The sequence below is a fragment of the Palaemon carinicauda genome, chromosome 5 (assembly GCF_036898095.1).
Source record: "Palaemon carinicauda isolate YSFRI2023 chromosome 5, ASM3689809v2, whole genome shotgun sequence".
Classification (NCBI taxonomy): domain Eukaryota; kingdom Metazoa; phylum Arthropoda; class Malacostraca; order Decapoda; family Palaemonidae; genus Palaemon; species Palaemon carinicauda.
Genome location: NC_090729.1, coordinates 133833880 through 133861251, shown reverse-complemented (window position 1 = coordinate 133861251; position 27372 = coordinate 133833880). Strand labels below are relative to the sequence as shown.

Below are 27372 nucleotides of genomic sequence, written 5' to 3'. Positions count from 1 at the left end.
GTCTTAGACACCAATCTCCCGAAGCCTTCCCTTCAGGCAACAGGGTACAAAGGCGGAGGAAGGTCGCGGGACCTTTCCCCACACGAGAAGACCCTCCAACCCAAGGTGGTTACGTCTCTCCTCCCTGGCCCGTCTGGTTTCCAACAGTCGCCTCAGGATGAGTTCTCTCCAGTGGCGACTCGGGGCGCGGTGGAGTTGGGGGCATGACTCCCCCGACGCCGGGACCCCTAGGGGACAACCAGAACAGACAGACCCCCAGGGGTGGGAAGCAGACGAGGATCTACAACCTTCTCGTCCTTCCCCCAATCTTGATGCTGTTTTCGGACGCGTCAAAGAAAGGGGGGGGGGGGGGGCCCACGTTCTGAACCACGGGTCCTCAGGCCAGTGGTCAGAACCAGGAAGTCCCCTTCTCTAGACCTACTAGAGATAGAAACCGTGTTTCTGGCACTTCAGTAGCTCCACCTAGCCTGGCGGACTACTCTGTGGTTGTGAGGATCAACAACACCACAGTGATGGCTTTCTTGCCCAGACTAGGAGGTACTTCTCAGTACAGCCATCCCATCCTGCGGTAGAGATACCGGGATGGTCCGTGTTCCCCTCGGTCTCCTTAGCAGCTTGCTTGATTCCAGGCAAAGGAATGGGCTTGCCGACAGTCTGAGCAGTGCGACACAGGCACCACATTCCGAGTGGTTTTTGGATCCTCAAGTAGCCTACAAAGTCCTGACTCGGGGGGGGCTCCCTCTGTGGACTGGTTCGCTACAGCTCTGAGCTGCAAGCTCCCGCTGTACTGCTCCCCGGTCCTGGACCCCAAGGCCCTCTGGTAGGATGCCTTCCAGCAATGGTGGGACAACATCGATGTGTTTGCCTTCCTCCGTTCTGGCGGATGAGGAGAGTACTCTATTGGACCAGAGTTTCGGTCAGTCTCTCAATGACCTCCCTAGCTCCGCTAGGGCCTCTCGCAGGTGGCTCACCAGTCCCTCTGTAACTCCTTACGTAGCCTCCGAGGGAACCCCCCCCCCACGTCACCAGTTACTCACACAGCCACATGCCATCATCCTCCGCAAAGCCGTAGCTTGCTCCAACTTCCCGCCGGGAGTCTATCCAGCATCTCCTCAAAGAGAAAGGATTTTTGCAACAAGTTGCAAAAAGGAGGCCTGGACACCTGCGCAAATCTTCCGCAGTAGTCTCCCAGGCGAAGGAGCGAGTTACTGTGGTCAGTGTCGTGGAGAGGGTATCCCTCCACACGATGCATGCCGCTTCCAGCAATAGCGGAGCCCCTCGCGGGATTGCGGGATGAATGTGCCTTTCAGTTTTGGCTGTGAAAGGCATCCCTCAGCCTTAGGTCTTGCTTCCAGGCTCTAGGGATAGACATTCCTCCCTCGCTGGAACTCTTCCTTCTCATACGAAACCTTGTCCTCTCCTGCCCTCAGTCGAAGGTGAGACCTCCTCCTTGGGACGTGGTTCAAGTCAAGTCTCTAAAGAGACCCCCTGACGAACCACTACGTAAGGCCCCAGATCACCACCTTACTGGGTAGACAGTGTTCCTGCTAACCTATCTTCAGCCAAGCAAGTCACATGGTCTCTCATACGACTTCGCCCATTCAGGGGGATAGGGGGAGGCAACATTCAGGTTCGTCCCTGAGGTTTGTTGCCAAGACTCAGAATCCGGGAGTGCCGGACCCACTGTTCGACTCCTTCCAGGTTTCGAGTCTCCGTCTTGTAGCAGATGACCCAGACCATCTCCTCCCTCCCGGTAGGGAGTCTGAGGTGGTGTCTTAAGAGAACGGCTGCAGTTCGTCTCCAGGCTCAAGCCTCGTTCGTAGATCCTGAGAAACGAAGAGAAGGGTCTCCAGGAGTACCATCTCGGCCCGGATTCGCAGGGTGTTACACCCGGCCTTGAATCCTGACCCTTCTCCGTCACATCGCCCTAGAGCCCATGATGTCGGGGGCGTAGCTACGTCCCTGCCCTTCATGGAGCATCATTCAGTGACGCAGGTCCTACAAGCAGGGATGTTGAAACATCAGACCATCTTCTCAGCCCCTTACCTGCAAGACATGACCCACAGGAGGCTCGATACGTTTCTATCGGCCCTGTGGTGGCTTCACAACAGCTGGTCTAAACCTCAAGCTTTTCTTCATCCTCTCCTCCCTTGGAGAAAGCAGCATCCTGGGTTCTCTGCATAGCTGACCTCAAACCACTGCAGGTAGACCATGCTTCCTTGTGTTCCTAGTATTAGGTGTAATACTGTCATGTCCCCATACCCTGACGAGGTGGTATTGGGAGAATCCTAGCCTGGATTTCCTTCTGAAGAACTCCAGGACAACTGCCTGGGACAAGTCACTTTTCACCTTCGCACACACCTTACATAGGCCGCGGCAGTTTCACAACCGCCAGCGAGGAGCAGGGATTCCCTATTGTCCGAGTACTTGTTCGCTTGAATATGGAATCCTCGGGCAAGCCAAAGCCAGTATGGCCGGGACTTACCACCCTTCCTAAGGGTTAAGTCACCCCATGTAAATAGCGTGGTTTGTATTTCAGTAACGGAACAAATGACATTCGTAGATAATTTGTATTTTTCTTAACTATACAAAACTTAGTTATTTACACATATTTGCCTGCCAGCCCTGTCCCCCATGATAAGTCCTACCTCTAAGTAAAGTGAGCCTTTCACCGGTGTGTGTGAGGGGGAGGGGTAGCAGGCTACCCCTCCCTACCCCCCGCTAACTAGCGGAGGGGTAGTAAACCCTCGTTGAAATTCTTATGGCTCGTCATTCATCTAAGCCGAAGTAGTCACCCCATGTAAATAGCTAAGGTTTGTATAGTTAGGAAAAATACAAATTATCTACGAATTTGTCATTTTTGTTCATTTGTCTGTAAATCCACTCTCTTTGTGTTTCTTGCTATTATTATCATTACTATTGTTATTATTATTATTATTATTATTATTATTATTATTATTATTATTATTATTATTAGTATTATCATCATCATCTAGCAGTACCAACTGAACTCGGTTGAGTCCCTTGTCAGGCTGGGAGGAACGTAGAGAGGAGAGGTCCTCTTTTTTATTATTATTATTATTATTATTATTATTATTATTATTATTATTATTATTATTATTAATTGCTAAGCTGCAACCCTAGTTGGTAAAGCAAGATGCTATAAGCCCAGGGGCCCCAACAGGGAAAATAGCCCAGTGAGGAAAGGAAACAAGGAAAAATAAAATATTTTAAGAAAAGTAACATTAAAATAAATGTTTTCTATACAAACTATAAAAAGATAACAAAACAAGAGGAAGAGAAAACTAGAGAGAATAGTGTGCCCAAGTGTAACCTCAAGCAAGAAAACTCGAACCCAAGAGAGTGGAAGACCATGGTACAGAGGCTATAGCACTACCCAAGACTAGAGAACAATGGTTTGATTTTGGAGTGCCCCTCTCCTAGAAGGGCTGCTTACCAAAGCTAAAGAGTTTCTTCTACCCTTACCAAGAGGAAAGTAGCCCCTGAAGAATTACAGTGCAGTGGTTAACCCCCTGGTTGAAGATGAATTGTTTGGTAATCTCAGTGTTGTCAGATGTATGAGGACAGAGGAGAATCTGTAAAGAATAGGCCAGACTATTCGGTGTATTAGGCAAAGCGAAAGAACCGTAACCAGAGTGAAGGATCCAATGTAGTACTGTCTGGCCAGTCAAAGGACCCCATAACACTAGCAGTAGTATCTCACCGGGCGGCTGGTGCCCTGTCCAACCTACTACCTGTGCTAGGGGCATGATTGTTTGCAATCATCCCTGTGTGTACCGAGTGTAAGCCTTGGGCTCCTATGCAGTGTTGGGCGTATGCTTTTAGGGGGAAGAAGAGAGCTTTGCTTCTTCCTTCCAGTCATTAAGTGTTTCTGCTACCGCCAGTCCTGCGCTTATGGTTCTAGCTCAGTCCCCGGGGAGTATGCGCCAGGAGCCCTTGCAGCTAAGACATCAGGCTATTTATGTTCTTATGGCGTTTAGGGTTCCTCAAGTGTTTGCCACATCTCATTTGAGGCTCTTCTCCTTTTTTTGCTTACTGCTGAAGAATAATGTGACCCAAGGTAGGTTTGATCCTCCTTAGGTCTTTGAGGTAGGCTTCCCAATTCCAGTGTCTTCCTTGGTGATGCTAGTGGTCAAGGGAGTGATCAGTGTGTCTCTGGTGTTGGTGACTCCTATGATGTCTGCAGTGATTCCACTTCCTTGAGCATAGGGATACCTCGGCTGAAAGGATGTGTTGCTCTAATGCCAGGGGGTTCCTTATGCATCTCTTCAGACCTTGTCCCCTCTTTGACTTCCACTGCACTTCCACTCAACCCCAACCCTTGTTCCTAGGATTTTGCTCATGTAAATGTGCCTAAAACTCCCCATTGACATTTTGTCCTTGTGTTGTGGTTCCTGTTGGAGCAACCCATGTGGTTCCTCCCCTTGGGGGGGGGGGGCGGTGTTGGAATATCGTTGTCTTTGGTCTCTCAGACTTTGACACCTCTGCTTGCAGAGCCTGTTGTGAAGGTTTTAAAGAAATTTGTGTATTCTTCCATCTCCTCCAACAACCTTTTTCTCTTCTTCTTTGACTACAGATTCTTTACACACTTCCCTTTTGAAGAAATAGCCTGGGGCCATGACGCTGTGTCACAGCTGCACACCTTGCCCTCCCTGGACTTGGTGCCCCTTCTATCCTGGAAGCTTGGTGAGATATATGTTACAGCCCTACTTTTCAGTCCCCTGCCGCTGATGTATGAGGCCAGGGCTGTGACTTCATGTTACTGCCCAGAGCCTGGACCACCCAGATTGCCCAGCCACGAGACCCTAGTGGCCAAGTTTGACTGGTGTTGGCTCTCTCTTTTGGATACACATGGCTTAAGTTCCTAGCTATTCTGGTAGCCAGAAGGGACAGGAGTGTTAGGATCTGTGTTTTGGCCCTTGGGTCGTCATGGCCCTGAGATTCAGGTCCCATTGCTACCCTGGTGGGGCTATTTGATGGCCCTGAATTTCGGCCCATAGGAACTGGGTTGTGACCCCATGTCATGTCCCCACCACAGCCCCTCAGGGTTATTGATCGTGTCTCTTGGCTATCCTAGTAGCCATGTGGGATAGGCGTGGCATCCCTCCACTCAGTTCAGCAGAGGAAAGAATAAGAGTACTCCATCCATCTCTGCCATGTTCAGTGTCAGGGACTCTTTCCTGCCAACGTTAGCCATCCTGGGACCTCTTCAGTCGTGAACAATCGTATTCTTGAGGGGAATGATTGAATCCCTGGAGCAACCTGCCTTACTTTCTTCCCTAGCTGGATAAGAGGCTATTATTATTACTTCCGCCAACAGAGTGGGCAGGAGGTTATGTTTTGAAGTCTATTTATTTATTTAAATATTTGTTTGTCTCTGTTTGGGGACAGGATTAAGTCAAACTACTCAACAGATTCTGACAAAATTTTCACCACAGATAGTTCCTATATCATGGACAACCCCATTAAATTTTTGAGGTGATCCAGATCCTGATTTGCATTTATTACAATTGTAAAGATTACTTGTTCCGTAACCGAAATACAAACCACGCTATTTACAAAGGGTTTACTTTTAGCGCAGCTGAAATGACGAGCCAATAGTTTTTAACGAGGGTTAATTACCCCCGCGCTAGTTAGCGGGGGGTGGGGAAGGGTAGCTTGCTACCCCTCCCCCCTCCACACACCGGTGACTTGCTTCACTTCACTTTTGGCTCGGCGGTGATCAGACGTGTCTGTTCATCGCCTTCGCTGACAGCCTTTAATTTTCTTCTTTTTCTTTACAGCTTGTGTGATTGGTTGGAAGTTGACCTTCAGTTATTTTCTTTTATTTAATATGCGGACATGCCCTGGAGTTGCCGGCCGTCCTTGTGGGACTTTCATGTCGGACGTGAGTACGGATCCTCACACCCTCTGCCCTCAATGTCGGGGCCGACGGTGCGACCAGGATAACATGTGCCGTGAGTGTAGGGAGTGGTCTGCCTCCCAGTGGGAGAGGTTTGGCCGTCGGCGTAAGAAGAAGTCCAAGAGAGACCGTTCTCCTCCGGGGTTAGCCTTGAAGGAGGAAGGTTCTCGGGACTCTTCTTTCGCCGCCCAAACCTCCTCCGAAGCTCCCCCTCGTCCGCCTCCTAAGGAGAGTCGTCCGAGTGGGAGCGCAGGCCCTTGTTCTGTTTCCCTACCTTCGGTGGGGGGAGAGGGCGTCGCCTCCCATAGCGAGGCGGTTCCCCCTCCTCCTCCGGGGGAGGTTATTGATAATAATACTTTATCCAGTGATGATCTGTTGCAGATTTGGTCGTCCCTGGGGCTTAAGGGCTTGCCCTCCAGGGTCGCTCTTATTGACCTTGTCTCGTTGGGGGCCGCTGTTAAACAGTCGCCGGTGGTAGCGGAGGTAGACCCTCTGTCTATTGTCGACGTCGTGGTGACAGAGGCCTCCGACGTGGCTGGGCCTTCCGACGCAGGTGCTGTTGCTGGTGATGGTGCTCTAGGCTCTCCTCCTCCTTCCGTGCATCCTTCGAAGGGGGAAGTGAGTCCTTCGGTCTCGACTGCTGCCCAGCTTCCTTCTGAGGGAAGTGTTTTGAAGGAGACTCCCCTTCGGAGGACCGATGGTCCCGACGATCTCCCCCGAGGCCGCCTCCGCCGTAAGGCTCACCGCCCTCTACGCCACAAGGGCCTCCCTTCCCCTTACAGGGGGACTAAGAGGCGCCTTTTTGGGTCTTCGTCCTCCGGGGGGGACTCTCCTCGTCAGCCTCAACCGACTACTCCGCCCTCCTTGAACCTCTCTGCGGACCGCTCTCCATCTCCTGCCGGATCTTCGCCTTCTGGAGAACTCGTCACCCGACGGGCAACGGTCCCTTCGGGGCTAAGGGATTCTTCCCTTACGCGAGCAGGGCCAGCGCACAAGCGCTCTCCTGCTCGCCAGCGATCTCCTGCTCGTCGACGATCTCCTGCTCGCCAAGACTCTCCTGCTCGCCGACGCTCACCTGCTCGTCGGCTCTCTCCTGAGGTTCGCCCCCCTCGCCAGCGCTCTCCTGCTCGTCAGCTCTCTTCCGAGCGTCAGCGCTCATTTGAGGACCATCGCCCTGCGGTCTCTGACCACCCTTTAGTTCCTGCTGAACTCCCTGCTCACCATCGTGTGTCAGAAACACATGTTCGCCAACGCGCCAGCGATCTTCCCGTTCCTGCTCGTGAACCTATCCTCTCACAGGACACGCGTCGACCTTCTGCTCGCCAGCGATCACCAGCTCGCCAGCGATCACCAGCTCGCCAGCGATCACCAGCTCGCCAGCGATCACCAGTTCGCCAGCGATCACCTTCACATGCTGCCCGCCATCGCACGAACCTGCATGATCGCCCGCTTACGCATGCTGCTCCTCATCGCAATACCCTGAACGATCGCCCTCCTGCGGATGCTGATCACCATCGCACAACCCTGCACGATCGCCCGCTTACGCATGCTGCTCGCCATCGCACAACCCTGCACGATCGCCCGCTTTCGCATGCTGCTCCTCATCGCAATACCCTGAACGATCGCCCTCCTGCGGATGCTGATCACCATCGCACCCTTTCACGCGATCATTCACCTGCGCATGCTGCTCGCCATCGCACAACCCTGCACGATCGCCCGCTTACGCATGCTGCTCCTCATCGCACAACCCTGAACGATCGCCTTCCTGCGGATGCTGATCACCATCGCACCCTTTCACGCGATCATTCACCTACGCATGCTGCTCGCCATCGCACAACCCTGAACGATCGCCCGCTTACGCATGCTGCTCCTCATCGCTCAACCCTGAACGACCGCCCTCTTGCGCGCAATCATTCACCTTCACATGCTGCTCGCCATCGCTTACCATCACGTGATCATTATCGCCAGCGATCTTCTTCACCTACGCGGCAGCACGATCCCTCGCCGTCGCGCCATCGCTTGCGTTCGTCGCCTCGGACACGTGTTCCTTTACCTGCCCACCCTCACGCCCACTCGCCTGCGCGCCCGCGTGATCGCTCGCCTGCGCGCCCGCGCGATCGCTCGCCTGCGCGCCCGCGCGACCGCTCGCCTGCGCGCCCGCGCGACCGCTCGCCTGTACGCCCGCGTGATCACCCGCGCAACCATTCGCCTTTGCGCGACCGTTCACCCTCGCGCGACCATAGTTCGCGGCGAATTCCACAGCCGGTGGTAGCAGCAGGGACGCGTGCTCCTAGACGGCACTCGGGATCACCTCCATCCAAGCACAGGTTGGTATTGCAGGACGAGGACAGGTCATTACAGCATTCTTCCCCACCTTCTTTTCAGGCAGGTACCGTCGTGTCCACTCCAAAGGATCGCCCGATCCCTTTCACCTTAGCGAGGATTTCGGACTCTGTGTCCTTTGAGCAGCAGACTTGGTTTGGTCCGCTGGCACGGGCGTTAGTGAGGGTTATGAAACCAGCACTCGCCGGCCAGGGTAACAAACCAGCGGCTGTCTCTCCTTCGCTGAAGAGAAAGAGAGGAGTGGACTTCGTGGTGACTTCCCCCAGGGCGAAGTTGGTTCCCAAGAGGTCGGTCTCGAGGGTCCCCTCTCCTGCACGAGTACTCTCTCCTTCTCCCGTGGACGAGGCCTTTCCGTCCTCAGGTGAGTCCAGTGGACCGGTAGTCTTCCCCCCGGCACCAGGGGGGGAGACTTCGCTTCAGGCAGGAGAATTGTCTCGTGAGGAAGGGGCCCCTCGAACCTCGTTGTTGGGATCCTGTATCCCTCCTAGGAGGGAGTCCAAGGATTCCAAGACCATCCCTAAATCCTCTGCAAGGATTCGACAGGAACCCATGACTACCCAGGGGAATGTCCACGTATCACCCCAGGAAGAGATTCCTGGGGCAGGAGACTTAGCTGCCAGCCCACAGGGAGGAGAACAGCAAGAGTCCGAACATGCCTTCTGGCAGGTCCTAAGCCTGATAAGGCAACTTAACAGTCTTACGGATCCAGTCATCCCCCCCCGTGAAGGCAAAGACACAATTCTGGATGAAGTGTTCGACGTTCGGAAGGCCCCTAAGACCAGTGCAGCTCTGCCCTGGTCTCGGGGGCTGAAGAGTGCCAGAGCTAGGGCCAATGCTCAGCTCGCACTTCTTGCCTCCTCCAGTCGTTCCACTGCCGGGAACAAACTCATCCCTCCTCCTCGCCTTCAGCAGAGGAGGTATTTCGAGATCCTGGGTGAGCACAACCTCGCTCTTCCGCTCCATCACTCTGTGGAGGAGCTGGCGAAGGGAGTTCCCTTGGAGAAACTCTCTGCCCGGCAGGTGTCGTTCTCGGCGGCAGAGATCCTTAACCACGAGAAGGTCGCTAAGTGTGCCATGCAGGCCACTTCGTGGCTGGACTTCTGGTTAGGATCTCTGGGCATCCTATTGCGATCTGAGGACTTGTCCAAGGAGACCAATAGGAAGGCCCTAGAGACCTTCTTGCTCTCGGGCACCCGCTCCATCGAGTTCTTGGCGCACCAGGTTACCACCCTGTGGGCCAACTCGGTGTTGAAGCGTCGCGATGCTGTGTCCGAGAGATTCCATCCGAAGGTCCCCGCCGTAGATGTGTGTAGGCTCCGACATGCCTCCCTCCTGGGGGAGAGCCTGTTTGAGCCTCAAGACTTGGAGCGAACGGCTGAGAGGTGGAGGAAATCCAGCACGGACTCCCTCCTCCACAGGGCCCTTACAACTCGGCCCTATAAGCCTCCAGCCCCGCCACAACAGCAGCAACAGCCTCGTAAGGCTCCAAAACAGGCACCGGCAGCTAAGAAAGTGGTGTCTAAGCCCCAGCCCTTTCCAGCCAAGGTCAAGAGGGGTGGTAAGTCCTCCAGGGGAGGCAAGACTTCTAGGGGTGGCGGCCGCGGCCGCAAGCCCTAGGGGTGGCAGTCCCCCTGCGTGTCCACCTGTGGGGGGATGCCTTCAGCGTTGCGTCCGCAGGTGGCAACATCTCGGGGCCGATGCTTGGACGATCTCGGTGATCGGCCAAGGTTATCGCGTCCCGTTCACGTCATCTCAACCTCCCCTGACAGCGAATCCAGTGTCGTTGAGCTCCTATGCCATGGGATCGGCAAAGGGGCTGGCCCTTCAGGCCGAAGTCAAGACCATGTTCGAGAAGGGTGCTCTCCAGGAGGTCGTGGACGGCTCTCCAGGCTTCTTCAGTCGACTCTTTCTTGTAAAGAAGGCTACTGGAGACTGGAGACCCGTCATCGATCTCTCGGCTCTGAACAGGTTTGTCAAACAAACCCGGTTCAGCATGGAGACAGCAGACACAGTCAGACTTGCGGTGAGACCACAAGACTTCATGTGTACACTGGATCTAAAGGACGCGTACTTCCAGATCCCAATCCATCCGTCTTCCAGGAAGTACCTGAGATTCTGCCTAGACAACAAGATCTACCAGTTCAAGGTGCTGTGTTTCGGTCTCTCCACAGCTCCTCAGGTGTTCACCAGAGTGTTCACCCTGATTTCGACTTGGGCGCACAGGAACGGCATTCGTCTCCTTCGTTACCTAGACGATTGGCTGATCCTAGCAGACTCGGAGTCGACCCTTCTTCGACACCGAGACAGGCTTCTAGATCTTTGCCAGGATCTGGGGATCGTGGTAAACCTCGAGAAGTCCTCTCTGCAGCCGTCCCAGCGACTGGTTTATCTAGGCATGCTAATAGACACCAATCTCCACAAAGCCTTTCCATCAGACGACCGGATAGCAAGGCTGAGGAGGGTGGCGGAACCTTTCCTCAGGCGAAAAGAACTCCCCGCCCAATCGTGGTTGCGTCTCTTGGGCCACCTATCCTCCCTGGCCCGTCTGGTTCCAAACAGCCGCCTCAGGATGAGATCCCTTCAATGGCGGCTCAAGTCCCGGTGGAATCAAGGATCCGATTCCCCGGACACTCTGATCCCAATGGGGTCTCTGGAACAGACGGACTTGCGGTGGTGGCTGGCCGACGAGAACCTGCGAAAGGGAGTGAGTCTTCTCGTCCTTCCCCCGGAATTGACTCTGTTTTCGGACGCGTCAAAAGAAGGGTGGGGGGCGCACGTTCTGAACCAGAGGGCCTCAGGCCTTTGGTCAGAATCAGAAAAGTGCCTACACATCAACCTGCTAGAATTGAAGGCCGTCTTTCTGGCCCTTCAACAGTTCCAACGGTTCCTGGCGGGTCACTCCGTGGTGGTGATGAGCGACAACACCACGGTAGTGGCTTATATCAACAAGCAGGGAGGCACTTTTTCACAACAGCTATCCCATCTTGCAGTAGAGACTCTGAGGTGGACCGAAACCCACTCGATAACACTATCAGCTCGCTTCATTCCTGGCAAGAGGAATGTGCTCGCCGACAGTCTGAGCAGGGCTTCGCAGATAGTGAGTACCGAGTGGTCTTTGGATCCTCAGATAGCCAACAAAGTCCTGACTTTGTGGGGTTCCCCGACGGTGGACTTGTTCGCGACAGCCTTGAACTTCAAGCTGCCCCTGTACTGCTCACCAGTCCCGGACCCCAAGGCACTCTGGCAAGATGCTTTCCAGCAACGGTGGGACAACATCGACGTGTACGCCTTCCCACCATTCTGTCTGATGAGAAGGGTGCTCAACAGGACCAGACTATCGGTCAACTGTTCCATGACTCTAGTAGCTCCGCTATGGCATCACGCGGAATGGTTTCCGGACCTTCTGCAACTCCTGACGGAACTCCCAAGGGAGCTTCCTCCACGACACGAGCTTCTCAGACAACCCCACTCCGGTGTCCCTCACAGGGCCGTAGCCTCGCTTCGGCTTCACGCCTGGAGACTATCCAGCGTCTCCTCGCGGAGAGAGGCTTTTCGCAACAGGTTGCGGAGAGAATGTCTCGGCACCTGCGAAGGTCCTCTGAGGGAGTCTACCAAGCGAAGTGGAGAGTCTTTTGTGGTTGGTGTCGTGGAAGGGGTATCTCTCCACTCGATGCCACTATTCCAGCAATAGCGGACTTCCTTGTGTATCTGCGAGAAGAAATGCGCCTTTCTGTCTCGGCAGTGAAAGGCTATCGCTCAGCCTTAAGCTTGGCCTTCAGATTGAAGGGCGTGGATATTTCTTCATCGCTAGAACTCTCTTTACTCATACGTAGCTATGAGCTTACCTGCCCCCAGTCGGAAGTGAGACCCCCTCCTTGGAACGTGGTTCGAGTTCTCAGGTCTCTCAAGAGACCTCCCTTCGAGCCATTACGCCAGGCCTCCGATCGCCACCTGTCTTGGAAGACGGCTTTCCTACTCGCCTTGGCCTCGGCCAAGCGAGTTAGTGAACTTCATGGTCTCTCGTACGACATCGCCCATTCAAGGGGATGGGGGGAGGTAACGTTCAGGTTCGTCCCTGAGTTTGTGGCCAAGACTCAGAATCCTGGAGTGCCGGATCCTCGGTTCGACTCTTTCAGGATCGCGAGTCTCCGTTCTGTAACAAACGACCCAGACCAGCTGCTACTATGCCCAGTGAGGTGTCTGAGGTACTACTTGAAGAGAACGGCTGCAGTCCGTCCTCATGTGCGAGCTTTGTTTGTGAGCACAGGCAGGACAAAGAGGAGGGTCACAAGGAACACCATCTCTGCTTGGATTCGAAGGGTTATCCACCATGCCCTGAATCCTGACCCTCCTCCGTCACGTCGCCCTCGGGCCCACGATGTCAGGGGTATTGCTACATCCCTGGCCTTCAAGAGAAACTTCTCTGTGACGCAGGTACTTCAAGCGGGGGTCTGGAAGCGTCAAACGACCTTCACAGCCCACTACCTGCAAGACGTGACCCACAGGAGCCTCGATACGTTCTCTATCGGCCCTGTGGTGGCTGCACAACAGCTGGTCTAACCTCAGGCTCCTTTTTGGACAAGTAGCAGTAGGTTGAGGGCGTTGTTACCCGGTCTTAGTCTGTGTGAATGAAAGAGTATGTCTGACCCTTACTTCTTTCTTCATTCTCCCCTCTCTTGGGGAAGCAGCATCCTGGTCCTCGCATAGCTGACCTCGACCTCTGCAGGTAACCCATGCTTCTTTGTGCTCCTAGTATTAAGCTTAATACTGTTGCGTCTCCCATACCCTGACGAGGTGGTATGGGGAACGTCCTATCCTAGAATTCCTATCTGAAGGTCTCAAGGTCAACTTCATAGGACGAGTCACACTCTCCTCCTCACACTACTTATGTAGGCCACTCGTTCCTAGCGATGCTAGGAACCTGTGAGGTACAGGGGCTCCCTCTCTCTAGTGCTGCTCACTAAGGGATCGAGCCCCCGGGCAAGCCGAAGTCAGTAAGGCTGGGGACTTTCCACCCTTCCTAAGGGGTAAGTCACCCTTTGTAAATAGCGTGGTTTGTATTTCGGTTACGGAACAAATGACAAATTCGAAGATAATTTGTATTTTTCCTAACCATACAAACCTTAGCTATTTACACATATGTGCCCGCCATCCCTGACCCCCAAGTCAAGTCCTACCTCTAAGTGAAGTGAAGCAAGTCACCGGTGTGTGGAGGGGGGAGGGGTAGCAAGCTACCCTTCCCCACCCCCCGCTAACTAGCGCGGGGGTAATTAACCCTCGTTAAAAACTATTGGCTCGTCATTTCAGCTGCGCTAAAAGTAAACCCTTTGTAAATAGCTAAGGTTTGTATGGTTAGGAAAAATACAAATTATCTTCGAATTTGTCATGTTGAAACAAATTTGCAGATTTTGACAAAATTTCCAACATAGATCTTAGGCATTGGTCAACTCCATTAACCTTTGGAGATTATCTGGTACCGGATCCGAATTTGCATTTTTAAATTATTTATTTGTCTGTGTTTGTCTGCAGGATTACGTCAAAACTGCTCTATGGATTTTGATGAAATTTCCACCACAGATATATCTTAGGTCATGGGTGACCCCAATACATTTTGGAGAAGATCCAGATCCGGATCCAAATTCTAGATCCTGATTTCCATTTTTCACCATTTTAAAGATAACATCAAAACGAATTGACGGATTTTCCACCACAGATAGATCTTAGATCATGGACAACTCCATTAACCTTTGGTGGAGGCCAGAAATCGCTGATTGCTCTTTTTAATACTTTGCTATAATTATTACAAGCTAAGCTACAACCTTAGTTGGAAAGCAGGATTCTATAAGCCCATGTGCTCCAACAGGGAAAATACCCAGTGAAGAAAGGAAATAAGCAAACTGATATAATAGCATGCCTGAGGGTACCATCAAGACACTGGAAAACCATGGTATAAAGGCTATGGTACTACCCAAGACTAAGAATAATGGTTTGATTTTGGAGTGTCCTAGAAGAGCTGCTTATTACAGTATAGCCAAAGTCTCTCTTTTATTCTTACTAACTATTCTCACTAAGGGGAAAGTAGTCACTGAACAATTAAAGAGCAGTAGTTAACCCCTTGAGTGAAGAAGGATTTGGCAGCTATTTTATTGTTGTCAGGTGTATGATGATAGAGGAGAATGTGTAAAAAAATATGCGAGACTATTTGGTGTATGTGTTGGCAGAAGAAAAATGAGCTGTAACCAGAGAGGGATCTAATGTAGTACTATCTGGCCAATCAAAGGACCCAGTAACTCTTAACGGTAGTATCTCAGTGGGTGGCTGGTGCTACTTTGGATTCATCTGTCCCTAAAATAAAGGACCTTGGACCAGTGCCAATGGAGGCAGATAACCCCAAGTGTTTCTGGTGGACATTGTGCATACATTCATGGGGGCAATGGTCAGAGGGAGGCAACCTTGGCTTCAAATTTGGAAGTTGACCTTGTCATTGAGCAGCACTTTGGTACCCCACTAGTGCACAGGCCATCCCTAGGGCTGCCTTGGTTGGATCTGTCTAATTTAGCCAAGGATTAAGTTGACAATCATATCTGTTGATCTGAGAATTCCATAGATGCAAGTAAGTCAATTAGATCTTGTCCCCTACACACTTGAGGCAGAAAGGTTCTTTTTAAGCGCCATCACCTTTTCGGTTGGTGTGTACTCTGACGGGGTTGCTTTCTTCAAGGTAGAGGGCGCAGCTTCTTGGCCTTTGAGTCAAAGGCCGTGGTTTGTTGACCCTGATAAGGACCTTCCGCAACTTCCCTGAAGGAACCGTTGCAGCCTGCAGGCGCATTCCCTTTTGAGCTACCCAACCTATTCCTGCCAGGCACTGTGACAGCAGAAGGAGTAGTGGGAGTCCTTCAGGATGGTTACTTACTACCCTCCTCAGCCCTTGCTCCCCCCACTCATTTTCAGATAGAGTTCTTATCGGATAGAGGTAGGAGGTAGTAGAGATGTTAGAGAGGAACGCATTAGAAGTCATTTGATACGAGTCTTTGGACTTCGTGATGTAGGAGTTAATTGGGGATTGGAGGCCAGTTTTCAGCATCTTGCCACCTAAGGACTTTGTGCATCAAATGAAGTTCAGGATGGAAACAGTGTGATCTGTGCTGAGTTCCATAAGAAAACACTTAAACTTTTAAGTACCCATGTATCAGTCCATTTGAAAGTACTGTACTGTATCCCCCTTCTCCCTTTGCGGTATGATGTAGCAGTTCAGGACTCTGTGCTCCAGACTGTGTACTGCTTCTTTCAGATATCACCTTGAACAAGGGATACAACTTCGTTAGTCAGTATATAATGCATACACCTTGATTGCTGAGATAATCAATGTATCAGCTAGGACTGGAATGTGCAAAGTCCAGGCCCCACCCTAGCTTTCAAGAGGAATCTTGCAGTGGGCCAGGTGTAGAAAGTTGGGGTGGGTATGCGCTAGACCTCTTTCACTATCTTTAATCTATGGGACCATAAAGTTCCTTGATGACTTTGTGTTTATTTTTGCGGAGAATGCTTGAGTAGTTTTGTAACCAACCAGGCTCACTTACAGGACAGTAAGCATCTTCTCTATGGTAACAGATAGGTTAAGTTTTGAATAAAGGCAGAATGACTGTCAAAATCTTACCCACTGGATCTGTCAATGGTGGTAAACTACACTTCTGAGCTCCATTCTTTATAACCTAGAGAAGTTCTCCCTCATTCTTCCTAGATGAGGGTGCATTATATACCAACCTGTTTATCATTATATGCTAGGTATGTTATTCGGGACTGCTATCTCCTGTTGGGGCAAGGGATCCCTCCTTCAATCACGTAGCAATCTTCTTGGACAGGCCAATCCCTATCAGTCTATTCATCCCAATAATAGACAAATAGGAGGTTGCTGGAATTGTTCTCTTCACTCCTGTACGGGACCAGGTAGAAAAAGAACTAACCAATTTGGATGTAGAGGGACTTTGGATCCACTAAGCAAGGAATATCCCTATTTAAAGGAAGATGTTTTGTAGTTCACTTAAGAACAAATCCCAAGTTGTTAAAGTAATTTGTATATTCCCTAGCTATACAAATCTTTGTCGTTTAGGTTAAACTTCCTTCATCAACCACCCATTTCAGTTCTGAACAGAAGGGTCATAAATGGGGAGCTTTTGACAGGTGTGGTGTCGGAGCTCCTCGTCTTTGTTCTAACCCATCACCCAACTGCCTTGTCAAACGATTCAACAGCTCTCTAGCTTGTGCTCAGAACATATTCCCTTTTTAAAGGACTCAGGTTTGTATAGCTAGGAAAAATACAAATTACTTAAAAAAATTTTATATGTTTATATTATTTGTATTTGCAATATAGTACAGTACAGTATTTTCTTTAACATAAAGTAAAACCTTATCTGTGGTCATTGCATCCAAAGCTCTCCAATTTCCCTCCCCCTTGTCCGCATTGAAATAAAATAATACCAATAGAATTTAGGTGGGGGGATGCTTAATGAAAGGGAATAAGGATAACAAGGAATATGGAAGGATATAGTGAATAAACATAGACTGACATTCTAACAGTAAAAATGCATGGATAACAAAAATGAAAAAATATGTAAAAAAAAATAGAAAGGAGAAACCTTTTAACCTTTGGTATTAAATTACAGTATACAGTATTAATATTAATAGAATATTGTTGAAAATACAGAATAGAAGGGAATAAAGAATAAGTACCTATAGAATAAACAAGGCTGAAATAAACAGTAAAATGTGTAAATATTGTTGATGAAATAGAAATGGAAATAAAAAAGGTAGGATGGGAAAAACCTTTTAGCCTTTAGGCTAACATTCCATTTTCTTGAAACATGATTTCACAGCAGTCCAATCTACTGAGTGGTGGTGTAATGGTGTGCAGTCTATATATTTTGCTTGGTGTTTCCAGTTAAGTGGTAGCGGTTACGTGAATTTTCAACATATATCTTTTTATAATGGTCAAATCATCAGTTTTGAATCTGCAGATAAGATGTTTTACATGCCCCTTTTATTGTAAATGTTTTATCAGAATACTTTAAAATTTGTATCACAATACTATTCAATTAGGTTTATAATCTATGTATTCTCATTTATGAGTTGAACTTATGATTATTTTTAGCTTGTGGAGTATACAGGTACCATAACTGTTTTTATAGTTAATGATTATACAGTTAACCTAAGATAATTTTCCTCAGCTATCTAAAATTGTCTGAAACGGAAGGCAGTCCAGGTATTAAGAAAGAGAAAAATACTGGTACAGGTACCGAAGAAGAGGAAGTTATCAGCTACACTGCATATGCTATATCAGATGCAGACAACGATAATCAGGTAAGATTTTCTTATACTAATAACTTTGAAGACTTAATGCTTAAAAAATGTAAGATCAATGTATTGTGCATTTTTAGTATGCTTAATTAAATTGGATTCCATAACTTAATTAGGCAAGTAAATTTTTTAAGAGCCTTTATTAGCTTTTGCCTGGTTACACAAGGGCTTGCTGTTGCTAATGACTGTTACTTCAGGATTAGGTGGAAGATTTAAAGACCTCACTTCTTATCTTTCTTTATCCTCTGATGTTCAGTAGTCTTGCATGTTGGAATTATCTTATTTTTCACCATTGCATTCCTATGCAAGTAAAAAGTAGAAATACAGTACAAGAAGTTTACACAATTTCATCTGCTAAGGACAGCGACCATGAACCAATTCCTTATTATGTATTGTTAATTTTCACCAATGTAACCTCCTGCTTCTTTATGGAAACGAAATGCATCATCATACTCTACTATGTACTAGAAAAAAAAATGACTAGTTAAATTATTGGGGACACCCATGCAAAGAGATTAATTGACTGATTTGAGGTTGACGCCGGCATAAAATAGCCAGGACTATTATTTCTGGACACTTTTTCAGATGATTGAATTTCAGTCCTTTCTATTTATATTAATAATGCTGTATTTAAATATTTTATGGGCTACAACCCTAGAGCAAGTGGCAAGAACATTGAAAAATTTTAATAATTTAGTTTCATGTTAGTGTGAAACAATTTATATCAAGGTTTCATTTTCTACTACAGTACTGGGAAATGTGAAATCATTCACTAACTATCCTTGATAACTCTTGATTACTTGAGAAAAAAATGCTATGTTCTCTCCTGAATGGAGCTCCTCTATTAGAAGAAACTTATATATATATAGTTTTGTCAGGTGTATGAGGACAGAGGAGCATGTAGAGAGAATAGGCTAGACTATTCTGTGTATATGTAGCACAGAAAAAATGAGACGTATTCAGATGTAGTACTATGTGGCCAGTCAAAGGACCCAATAACTCACTAGCGATAGTATCTCATTGGTTGGCTGATGCCCTGGCCAACCAACTACCTATGCTCATTTTTTTTAATGAGGCGCATTTGCACCGACTCGCAGCGGTGCCCTTTTAGTTGGAAAAAGATTCCTGCTATCTGATTGGTTAGAATTATCTTATCCAACCAATCGGCGATCAGGAAACTTTTCCGAGCGAAAAGAGCACCCCTGCGAGTCGATGCAAATGTGCCTCATTAAAAAAAATTGACTATAGTCAACTATCGTTATCCGCTATTAATTAGTTTATGAAAACGGCCCTGTTTGTCAAAAGTTCTGGTAGGAAACTAATTTTTCCCATAAGAATACATGTCTAGTCTGCCTAATGTAGACCCTAAGTCCCCAACATTTTTCATATTTTAACTAAATGAACTGTAATTTACTTGAAATAAATAGGTGTACTGTATTAACTATGCATTATAGTTATTAACTATGAGTGTAAGAATGAAATTAACTTCATTATATCGTGAATTGAGGTGAACGATTCATGGATTCATGTCGCCAAAAGGAACATAAACAAAAACATGGCATTCGATTTCCTCTCTCTCTCTCTCTCTCTCTCTCTCTCTCTCTCTCTCTCTCTCTCTCTCTCTCTCTCTCTCTCTCTCTCTCTCTCTCTCTCCAGGGATATCACATAATACATGTGTATAGCAGAAGGAAATTTTTTTTTCTTTAAAAATTCTCAGATACTAGACACAAGATAACTTTATACTTCGATTAGATCTATTGTGTTCAAAAGTAGACTTAGCTTAACCCTTTTACCCCCGAAGGACGTACTGGTACGTTTCACAAAACTCATCCCTTTACTCCCATAGACGTACCAGTACGTCCTTGCAAAAAAATGCTATAATTTTTTTTTTTTTCATATTTTTGATAATTTTTTGAGAATATTCAGGCATTTTCCAAGAGAATGAGACCAACCTGACCTCTCTATGACAAAAATTAAGGCTGTTAGAGCAATTTAAAGAAAATATACTGCAAAATGTGCTGGGAAAAAAATAACCCCTTGGGGGTTAAGGGTTGGAAATTTCCAAAGAGCCTGGGGGTAAAAGGGTTAAAACACGGCATTCAATTTCGTCAGTTGATCTCTAATTTTACCTGACAACATAACATATATGTACTGAAAGAAATCTAAAAAGATCACGCTTTTCGATATTTACTGAGCTTCATTTAAGCACTTTTGTACTTTTCTTTTATCAATTTTAGGTGCATTTTAACAACAGTAACTACAAATGGTTTTTATTTTTTTATTTTTAGTTAGCTGATCTTATGGTGACAGTATTAAGAATAAACTCATATAGTTAACAGTGTATCATTGATATAATTTCTTAACTTGTACATTATTATTTGCTGATTTCTAACTAAATTTCTTGTTTTGACTTGTGTTCTTTTTCAATTTTTAACACGGTACTGTACAGTATTATTAGCAAATTTCTAATGCTAAATTTCAAGATTTGACTCGCTTTTCAACATTACACAGTATTTGAGGATTTGTAACTCTAAATTTCATGTTTTGACTCATGTACTTTATCGATTTTGAAAACTGTATCGTATTATTTGCTGATTTTTTATGCTAAGTTTCACATTTTGACTTGTGCTTTTTAAAATTATGCTGTATTTGGTGATTTGTAACTCTAAATTTCACATTGTGACTCTATTTTTAATAGAATTTGCTGATTTCTAATGCTAAATTTCACAATTTGACTTGCGCTATCTAACATCACGCTGTATTTGGCAATTTGTAACAGTAGATTTCCTCTTATGATTCACGTTCTTTATCAATTTTTAATACTGTACAATATTATTTGCTGATTTCTCATGTTAAATTTCATAATTTGACTTGCACTTGTTAACATTACGCTGTATTTGGCGATTTATAACACTCAATTTCACATTTTGACACATGTTCTTTGGCAATTTTTAATACTATATAGTTTTATTTTCTGATTTTTTAATGCTAAATTTCACATTTTGACTTGCACCTTTTAACATTATGCTGTGAATGACAATTATTTTATTTAAGTTTCTTGTTGTACTTGTGTTCTTTGGCAATTTTTAATACTGTATAATATTATTTGCCAATTTCTAATGCTGAATTTTACTTTTTGACTTAAACTTTTCAACGTTACGCAGTATTTTACAATTTCTGAGTAAATTTCTCATTTTTATTTGTGTTCTCGGGAAATTTTTCGCTGTTAAGAAATGGGTTGTCAAATTTATTGTTTTCAGGTTGTAAGAAATTTCCGAATACTAAGCACACGCACACAGGAAGAGTTAATTGTACTATCATTGTAAAATACTTGACTTGAATTTGTCTTATAATAGTTCTTCAAAGGCATTTCCTATCTTCTGCTCTCTTATTAATACAGAGTAGCTTTCTGTGAGTTTTTTACTTACCAGTATGTACTGTATTACTGTATAGTACTTAGCTACCTGATTACTTTGGTTTTGAAATTACCTAAAATAGATAACTGAATTAGATTGTGTTCATGATTAGAAAATGAATAATTAGTATATTTAAACTTAAATTAATGGTTGGTTCTATGTGGACACAAACTTCTGAGTCATTTAAATGGGTTAGTCCTGATGTTAATTTTCTACAGCCAGACAATAAAAAGAAAAAAGAACTTGATCCATTTGCAATGCAACCATAATAGGTTACTTGGTAACTCCACTGCTGTGATGCAAGCTCTACTTTTATAGTTATCATTCCGTTGAGAGGTTTTCCCTCTTTGCTCTATGATCATGACTTCACTTATCCACACTAGATTACCCTTATAGTGTTTTGTGCTTTTTTATCATTGCTACTTGTGCTTATCGTATCGCTAGTGTCATGTGGACCAGCCCCGGATGTGATGGTCGCCCTTGGGGCACTTTCATGTGTCGTAATGTGGTCGATCTGCATCCTCTCTGCCTCTCATGCCATGGCAAACGATGTTCCGTGGAATTTCCATGCTAGTATTGTAGGGAGTGGCTGTCCTCCCATTGGGAGAGATATCATTCTATTGGTCCTGTTGTCAAGAAATGAGCCAAGAGGGATCATTCCCCTTCCTCGTCATCTTCTGGTAACAGTAAAAAGCGTAGGCTCTTCTCTTTGGTGATTGTTGTCCCCCACTGTGTTCCTTCCTAAGGAGGCTGATGGCCATTAATTGATTATTGATGATACTAATTTTGTAAATTTGTGAAGGTGAATGCTTGGACGAGGATTGAAACTGGTAGACGAGAATGGTCGTGAATGGGAGGTAAATCAGTTGTTGTTTGCGGATGAGACTCTACTGGTTGCAGATGCGGAAGAGAAGCTCGGCCGATTAGTTACAGAATTTGGAAGGGTATGTGAGAGAAGGAAGTTTAAAGTTAATGTGGGTAGGAGTAAGGTTATGAGATGTACGAGAAGCGAAGGTGGTGCAAGGTTGAATGTCATGTTGATTGGAGGTGGAAGCAGATGTATGCCAGAGAGTGAATAAAGGATGCAAAGTGTTGGGTGCAGTGAAGGGAGTGGTAAAGAATAGAGGGTTGGGCATAAATTCAAAGAGAGTTCTGTATGAGAAAGTTATTGTACCCACTGTGATGTATGGATCGGAGTTGTGGGAAATGAAAGTGACGGAGAGACAGAAATTGAATGTGTTTGAGATGAAGTGTCTGAGGAATATGGCTGGTGTATCTCGAGTAGATAGGGTTAGGAATGAAGTAGTGAGGGTGAGAACGGGTGTAAGAAATGATTTAGCAGCTAGAGTGGATATGAATGTGTCGAGGTGGTTTAGCCATGTTGAGAGAATGGAAAATAGATGAATGCAAGAATTTATGGGAGAAGTACAAGAGGAAGGCCAAGGTTTTGGTGGATGGATGGATTGAAGAAAGCTCTGGGTAATAGGAGGATAGATGTGAGAGAGGCAAGAGAGCATGCTATAAATAAGAATGAATGGTGAGCGATTGTGACGCAGTTCCGGTAGGCCTTGCTGCTTCCTACGGTTGCCTTGGATGACTGCGGAGGTAGCAGTAGTAGGGGATTCAGCGTTATGAAGCTTCATCTTTGGTGGATAACGGGGGAGGGTGGGCTGTTGTACCCTAGCAGTACCAGCCAAACTCTGTTGAGTTCCTTGTCAGGCTGGGATGAACGTAGAGAGGAAAGGTCCCCTTATTTTCATTTGTTTGATGTCGGCTATCCCCCAAAATTGGGGTAAGTGCCTTGGTATATTTATGTATGTACCAAGTGATCACAAGTCACTTTTAGAGATGGATCCCTTGGCTATGGCCGCTGTGCTTCGAGTGCCCCGATCTTTGGTCCCCAGTTATTCTGATATACATAGATCTCCCTCACCTCCCACTAGTGTACTGAGTGATGAGCCCTTTATGGCAAAGTTTCTTGGGGATGACTTTGCTTTTAGAAACGTCTCCTGTTGAAGCGTTGAAAGTATCCCATCATTTCTGTACACATATGGCACAACTTGGAGTCAAGACTGCCATCTCCCTCTGTATGGAGGTAGCCCTGTGGGAGGATCTATTTCTTTCACCAGGTCGTACTTATGACCACCTGGCCTTGCCTCGTATCCCCAGGGATCCTTGGCACTGCTTTCCTCTTATAAGTTCCCTGGACTTGTCCCAGAACTCCTCATCATCTTATGTTAAAGTTGGTCAAACTGCTTTGGCAGTGCCCACAATCACAACTTTGGCAAGGCCGAATTGTTCAAGTGGTGTTGTACCTTTTTTTTTTTCAAGCAAAGTGAACAGAAGCCGACGGTAACAACTACACATTCTTTAGTTCCGCGCGTTAGTTTCATGTCCTTCAGCCTTGCCGGTTCTCAGGCAAACAAGTCTGGTGACGCCACTGAATGTGTCGCCATTTCAGCATGTGATGGTATTCTTCCTCATAATGGGCTATGCATGATACCATGTCACACCACAATACACATTTTGATTGTGCTGTCACTGCCCAAGTTTGTAAACGAGTTGAACCCCCTTGTGGTTGTCGTCCTTTATCAGCTTCAGCTTTCTATCAGCTAGCTTTGACCCTCATTCTAACCCAACAGCAATTTGCCATACGAATGACAAACCTGTTATTTTACCACACTATACTCAACCAAGTACTTTACCTGTTGTTCATAATACAGTACTTCAGATTTTACACATTTTTTGGAAAACCAGAAACCTTTTTCAGGTATTTTTACTTTTTAGCTTCAGGATAGGTAAAGGACACTGAAGCCTTTATCCGCTTTTCCTCCTCCTATTGGCTACAATGTCATGCCACACCACAATGCACATTTTGATCGGGCTGTCACTGCCTTAGCATCAGCCCAGAGAGTTAGCAAATTACACGGTCTGTCCTACCTAACGTTGCATTCTAAGTGGTGGAAAGAACAACAGTACAAAGTCTGGCTATTCTTGATTATAGATTTGACTCTTTCACGATATTGTCGATCCAGGTAATCCGTTACTCTGTCCCGTAAGAGCAATACGAAAGTATCTGAAGAGAACAGCTTCTCTTAGACCTAAAATTTGAACTTTTTTTTGTGAGCACAGGCCGCTCAAAAATAAACTATCGAAGAATACTATTTCATTTTGGTTGCATGAAACCATTATGAGAGCATATAAATCCTTAGGGGAAGCGTCAGCAGGGGCCCCCTTAGAGCACACGATGTCCGTGTTTTGCTGCAACCTTAGTGTTCCGCAAGACCCACATGGTAGCCCAAGTTCTTAGTGCAGGTCTCTGGAGAAGCAGAATACCTTCACAGGACACTACTTGAAAGATTGTATTCACAGGTCTTTTGACACCTTTTCTTTAAGTCATATTGTTGCGACTCAACAAATTATTCGGCTCATGGTCTCAGAGGACTCTTAATCCTTTATCATGGCTTCAGTTATTCTCTACATTATAAGGGTATGAAATATAGATCAAGTCTGAAGGTACTCGAAGATCAGTCTTGGAGTGCTTGCTTGGATCACACCTTAATGCAGGTAAGAATAACAAGGTTGTAATTATGAATATTGATATGTCATACTGTATTTTGATGCCTAATTTTGATATAACTTCATCTCTGTCATAGTATGATTCTAGAGGGTATAGACACTACCACCTCTCCTCTTCTCAAGCCGATTGGAATGTCTTCACCTAGTTATCTTTGACTCTTATCAGATACTTCCTCCCACCTAAGGAAGGCTTCCATTTAAATTACTCAGGAGTTGGTATCTGCATAGGAATAAACTATAAATTTTAAAAATAATCTGTATTTTTCCTAGCTATACAAATCTGGGTATTTAAGCTAAGGTCCTGCCTCAACCACCCTACAAGTTTTTGACCAGGATAAAGGGGAGCTTGCATCACAGCAGCATGTAATGCTGCCCAGCAGTGGAGTTGCCAAGTAGCCTATTATTGTTGCAACTGAACCCCATTTTTTTTATCTGGTCGTAGAAATTGAGATTAAGAGTAAGCTATTTAAATTACACAGGTTTGTATAGCCAGAAAAATATAAATTGTTTTTAGAATTTGTAGCACTTTTATTGTGAATATCACAAAATCTGTATGAAATTTAGTTTCCTAAGGAAATGGAAAATTACTTCTTTTTTTTTTTAAAAAAACTTTTCATTTGTGAACACCATATGCTAATTCACTAAACTCTTTTTCGCAGATACTTTATGAAGATGATTTCCCAGTTAAAGAGGAGTCTGCACATACGGTATATTATTATGAATGATGTGCACAAACTTCCCAGGATGTGGTAATATAATTTACACAGAGCAATATAATTTTTTTATTTTGAAATGGTTTGGAAACCGGTATCCAAATTTAAAAACATGATGAAAAGTTTTGTATTAATTATTCTAATTTATATACATCTTTGACCTTTTTAATTGACGTCTCTTTTCTTTATGACTATTCCAAATAACTTGACTTGAGTTGTAAGATGCTAAATTATGTATCTCCAATGGTGAGTTTTGCATATGGTCCATGAATCCACTATAGTATCTAATCACCTCTTGACCTTTCCTGTCTTATGAAATGCAACTGAATATTGTCACTGTTACAAGGCTGTGTGATGTTTTAGTTCAAAGCCCATGGTGAGAGTATTGTCTTCAAACATATTTTGTATGTAATTTTCCTAGGTATTTCAGTTTTTAAGCTTTGTTTCTTGAGATTTTTTATAAGTACGCAATTCAAGATGTAAAAAGGAATACTTTGCTCCCTGTGAAGAAGTCACAAATTTCTCTTCATTTCATTAAAGCATTAACTATAGGCTTGTGAGTCCCAAAATTCTGAGTGAAAGTCTTTGAAATCTCAAATTCTTCTGGCTGCACAAAGTTCTTGTGGTTCCATTTATTCTCCGGTACGATAAAACTGCAAAAATTGCTGGTAGTTCTATTAAAAGAACTCAACTTACCACCAAGTTTAATACACTAACTCCCAAAGTGTTGGACTTTCAAGTCCATATATGGGGAAGTGTGACCTACGTATATTATGTATTATCTGCATGGAGACATAGCTTTTGAGCAAAAAAATGTAAAAGTGTGGAATGTAATTGTATTTTTTTAAATGATAGTAGCATTGTAATAGGAATATCTATTGTAAATTCTAACAAAACAATTCAGCTTGGCATGAGAAATAGATAAATACTGAATGTTATGACTAGTGTTTGATAAATTTAGAAAAAATAAATGTTTGAGGAACTAAGACATAGTTTTGAAAGTAGGTGAGTATGAGAAAGGTGTATTTATTTTACAGGGTGAGAATCCCTTATCCGGAATTCCTTGGACCAGAAGTGTGTAGGATAATTTAGATTTTGGAATATTCCTATAATGACAGGCTCAGAAATCTTTTATTTCATTCTGATGAAAATTGCATATTCTTATTAATTTGGTCGCTTAAAAAGTTTTGAAGTATGTTTGTATGTAAAGTACAATATTATTTGTGATAATTTTTTTTTTTTTTTTTAAGTATTAGTCTTCAATTTTTGTAAATAAATTAATGACTATATGAATGTCTGTTTTTTACTTTGGTAATTTCAGAATACTGTACCATACATTATTATTATTTTGTGATATGCTAGAAGGTTATAGGTTTAATTAAGTGCTTTATTTCCATTGCTGATGTACACAATTGATTTATAAACAAGTAGACAACAGTAAACCGCCAAACAGCGGCTAGCTGATCCTTTGGATAAAGGGGAAAAACTGATAAAAGGCACCTCAATCTTGCTGCCATAAAACACCAGTTTTTTTTTTATCTTGTTTATCTATTTATTTAATTGTAAAATATAATTGTCAAGTTAATTAGATATTGAAAAAATAAAACTACTAAAATGGCATAAATATTTTTTTCCTTAAATCCATCTTCAAGTTACTTTCCATCAGATTCATTCTATAGCATTCAACATTCATTTTCTATTATTCGTAGTAAGAAATTTTATTTCTCTTCAATAGAAGTAACACACGCATTGACGGTAAGAACCAATACAAACACTTTGTACGGTAGTAATTTCAATGGAAGCTATGCACTATGAAGATTTATGCTATCATACAGATATTTTTATAGATCAGTTCCAATTGTAAACCACAAAGTTTTAAATAAAATTAAACTTTAGAATACTTTGTGAGAAAACGGGAATTTGGATAACGTAAAAATATATCAAAGTTAACTGAGGTTTGTGACAAAATATATAAGTAAACTCAGGTCAGTGAGGATTAGAGGTTGCCAGGAATTGAGGAAATGTGATAAGTTTATAATGACTT

The 27372-nt window shown here is 45.2% G+C and overlaps 1 protein-coding gene across 1 annotated transcript in view; it reads left to right on the top strand.

Moving 5' to 3' along the window:
• The window catches only part of LOC137641485 (calcium-responsive transcription factor-like), a 71087-nt gene extending 44119 nt beyond the window's left edge, over window positions 1-26968 (top strand). Inside the window, exons 8-9 of the mRNA XM_068374094.1 lie at window positions 17491-17623; window positions 25275-26968. Of these exons, the coding sequence (XP_068230195.1) occupies window positions 17491-17623; window positions 25275-25340 (199 nt within the window). The 3' untranslated portion in view covers window positions 25341-26968. The remainder of the gene's footprint in view (window positions 1-17490; window positions 17624-25274) is intronic.
• Window positions 26969-27372: the final 404 nt, after the last annotated feature.